Source organism: Triticum aestivum, chromosome 6B (genome assembly GCF_018294505.1).
Source record: "Triticum aestivum cultivar Chinese Spring chromosome 6B, IWGSC CS RefSeq v2.1, whole genome shotgun sequence".
Classification (NCBI taxonomy): domain Eukaryota; kingdom Viridiplantae; phylum Streptophyta; class Magnoliopsida; order Poales; family Poaceae; genus Triticum; species Triticum aestivum.
In genome coordinates, this window is record NC_057810.1 from 369,826,545 (window position 1) to 369,829,852 (window position 3,308).

The 3,308-nt window shown below is 44.9% G+C and overlaps 1 protein-coding gene across 1 annotated transcript; it reads left to right on the plus strand.

Moving 5' to 3' along the window:
- The first annotated feature begins 1,181 nt into the window (after window positions 1-1,181).
- On the plus strand, window positions 1,182-1,477 carry LOC123134148 (protein transport protein Sec61 subunit gamma-like). The gene is made up of 2 exons (XM_044553465.1): window positions 1,182-1,278; window positions 1,362-1,477. The coding sequence occupies exons 1-2, from the start codon at window positions 1,182-1,184 to the stop codon at window positions 1,475-1,477; spliced, it is 213 nt and encodes a 70-aa protein (XP_044409400.1).
- The last annotated feature ends 1,831 nt before the right edge of the window (window positions 1,478-3,308 follow it).

A 3,308-nucleotide genomic window follows, 5' to 3' on the forward strand; every position in this document is an offset into this window, starting at 1 on the left:
ACAAGTTCATTATTTTTCTTGTGAACTTGGCCACATATAATGAAACAATGCAAAGGTTTCCCAATTTTTTGATTTTTTTCTGAATTTTTTATGCCCGTTTCAAAATGCGGTCAAAACGGCGGGACTACCGTTTCTAGCTAGTGGTTAAATCTTGGAATTTTTTTGGTGTTTCTCTGATTAAATAGATACTTATGTACCTAGAAATGATTTTTGGAAAAAATGAAGAGCAAACTACGAGGTAGTTACAGTTCAAATTTGACCCGCTTCCAATTGAATATGCGGAAATTTGTCTTTTTCACGAGAGGTGGATCAAATTTTTTTACACCCAACCATTTGGTCAATTGTGCACTAAATATGTCCTAGTATTTTAGAAAATTGATTTGGTATAATTTTGCAACAAATATATGGTAGGTCCTTCACAAAAAAACTACGAGCAAGCTATTATTTTTTGTTTAAATGGCTAAAAAATGCTAGAAATATCGGAAATGCATACAAGTTGGTTATCATCCAGAAAATGTTGTATAACTTGAGTGATATTTTTTAGTGGTGCCATTTTTGGAAAAAATTATTGGCAGTTACTTGACAAATTCCCAAATGATACATTTCTTGGACCAATCAGAAGGCAGAACCTCCCTTCCCACGGATCACCCCCCTAAGCCGATCTGAGCAGTCCACACCATACAGATCCAACGTCTCCTAAATGCACGCTGGCCAACCAAACCCTTGCATCGTGCAGCACACTCCCCTCCCTCTCCCTCTTCCTGACCCATGCGGTGCCGCCTCCCTCTCCCCGACCTAGATCTCCCTCCCCGAACCAGACCTCCCTCTCCGTCGTCCCAACTCCTACCCCGCCGCCGGCCTCCCCCCAAGCGCCGCTGCTCTTGACCTGCAACGACCAACGATGATGGCCCCCCATCGCTGCCCCCTCCTTCCCCATCCCGCTGCGGCGAGGAGATCCATTCTAGCCGCCGCCGTTGCCCCCGCCCCCTTCTCCCCGATTCAGACCACATCCTCCCACCATAGCTCGCCGTCGGGCATCCTCCTCCCCTCCTCGTAGATCCAGAGCACAAATCCAAACAGCACATCATTCACCCGTTGGCTTCCCCCCTCCCTTCCCCTCACGCGCGCGACCTCGTCTTCGTCGGCGGCTCGGAGATCTTGCCTTCCCGCCGGCAGCAGCCATGGACGCCGTCAACTCCGTGGTCGACTCCCTTCCCCGCGAGTTTGCCAAGGACAGCGTCCGCCTCGTCAAGCGCTGCCACAAGCCCGACCGCAAGGGTAAGGACCAAAGACTCGCGCCTGCTCGTCCGGATCCGGTTCGTTTTCCTCTTTCGCCAGATCTGACGCTGATCGGCGCGCAGAGTTCACCAAGGTGGCGGCGCGGATGGCGATCGGGTTCGTCATCATGGGGTTCGTCGGCTTCTTCATCAAGCTCATCTTCATCCCCATCAACAACATCATCGTCGGCTCCGGCTAGGTGCGAATGCGTCTCCTCCGATCCCGTCTCCCTCTTGTTTGCACGGTTTAGTTAGACTTGGGTCATGTTGGCTCGCGGTGTGATCTGTTGGATCTGCGGTGTGCGCGCATAGTCCTGCGATCTGACCAATATTTAGTAAGCTAGATTTTAGTAGATCCTTTTTTCCTCCAAATAGACCTGTCAATTTCTACCTTGTTAGGAGAACTCGGATGAGTCAAGGGTAATCAGCTGTGGGGAACTGGGGTCATGCTTAAGTCATTGCCGCTAGTTGCCTCCGCAGGACGAATTGGGGGAATAGGCTGGTTGCTCACCACACAATTTGGGAAAAGAGGAGCTTTTGCAATGTTTTGTTTCGCCCAAGTTGGTGTCGATCCAGTGCATCTAATTGGCACATACTGAGTAGATAGGTTACATACCAATGTTTGTCCATGGTTCGTCCTATGTGTCCATGTATTCTTCATTCTTTAATGCACCTGTGTTCACGCATGGCCAGCTTTATGTATTCACAATATAAAGTTGATCTATACACACATGGCAAACTTTTGTAAAATAAGAAAATAGGTAGGAGTCAAAATATTGTAGGACACATGTTATGCAGTGTTGATCTATACTTTAATGCACCTGTGTTCACGCATGGCCAGCTTTATGTAGTAGTGTCGCGTGTGACCTCAAAAAAGGCTTTGAAAATCCTGATTGAAAATGAAGATGTTACTACTGATTCTCAGACCAGGAACATTGTGTTTCCTGAGCTCTTCCAATACATTTCTTAGAATCCATGCCGGTGGTGTCTTCTACAATATGTGCATTATTCTATTTACCATGTTCGCTATGGCCGACCAATCTGTTCTAGCTGTTTCATGTGGTCGTCCGATATGTGTGGTGCCAACTGCCATTTCTTTGCTAGCTGATGTCAATAGTCTTTTGGTTCATACAACTTAGTGCCTCATATATGAATGCTCTTTCTGGGTTTTTCAATTTCTCTTCCCCCTATCTTTTGCTGACTACACTGATTATATGCCTGTTCTACACCGATGCTCTTTTTTTATGCTGGTCCTATGTCATGGGTGTCAATATCTACTACCTATTTACTGCTTGTTGTGCAAAATCTTTTGGTTATTGTAAATCATTCCCTGCGTTATAAAGTTTGGTTTTAGTCTGTTGCATTTTGTTGGTTCCTATCTTGTCAATGTATACAACAATATGCTTTCTTGGTGGCCATTTGTGCTTCACATTTTTTGGGTATGCTACTTCTCTAATGAGTGGGTGCATCTCTTCTTTGTTTTATCATTCTATATTGTTTTCCTATCCTTCTTGGTATTCTGCTTTCTCCTTGCACATGGCAAGCACCATTTTGTTGGTTCATGTCTTGCCAATGTCTACAGCAATGTGTGCGTCCTCTGTCTCATCTGTGGCATTACCGTACGGCAACTCATAATGGGCCTATCAAGCATACTGACCTTGTGATGATAGATAAAGAGGTTGATTTCAGTGCCATTCTGATAAATATATTTTTAGCCCTATGAATTGAAAAATGAGTGCTTCTTGGTTGTTTCTGTTGTTGGTCCAGAAGATTCTTGGTGCTTTTAGTGCAGTACTATACTATGCTCCTTGGCACTTCTTGCTGTGTTAACTAAATGGTTTAGTCCTGCGCTTCATAGAAGAGGCTTTAACTAAATGTAATGAACTAATTAAGTGCCTTCTTTTATTGTTGGCTAATCCTTTGGTTTTATCGCATGCTACATTCTACTCTCTCTGTTGGTAAATATAAGTCTTTCTGGACATTTCAAATGGGCTACAGCATACAGATGTATATGATGATATGCTACCACTC

Bases quoted from the DNA above. Each gene is read 5' to 3' on its own strand.
- LOC123134148 (XM_044553465.1), top strand. From the start codon at position 1,182: ATGGACGCCGTCAACTCCGTGGTCGACTCCCTTCCCCGCGAGTTTGCC. The intron at 1,279-1,361 runs GTAAGGACCAAA...ATCGGCGCGCAG, and splicing joins CCACAAGCCCGACCGCAAGG to AGTTCACCAAGGTGGCGGCG.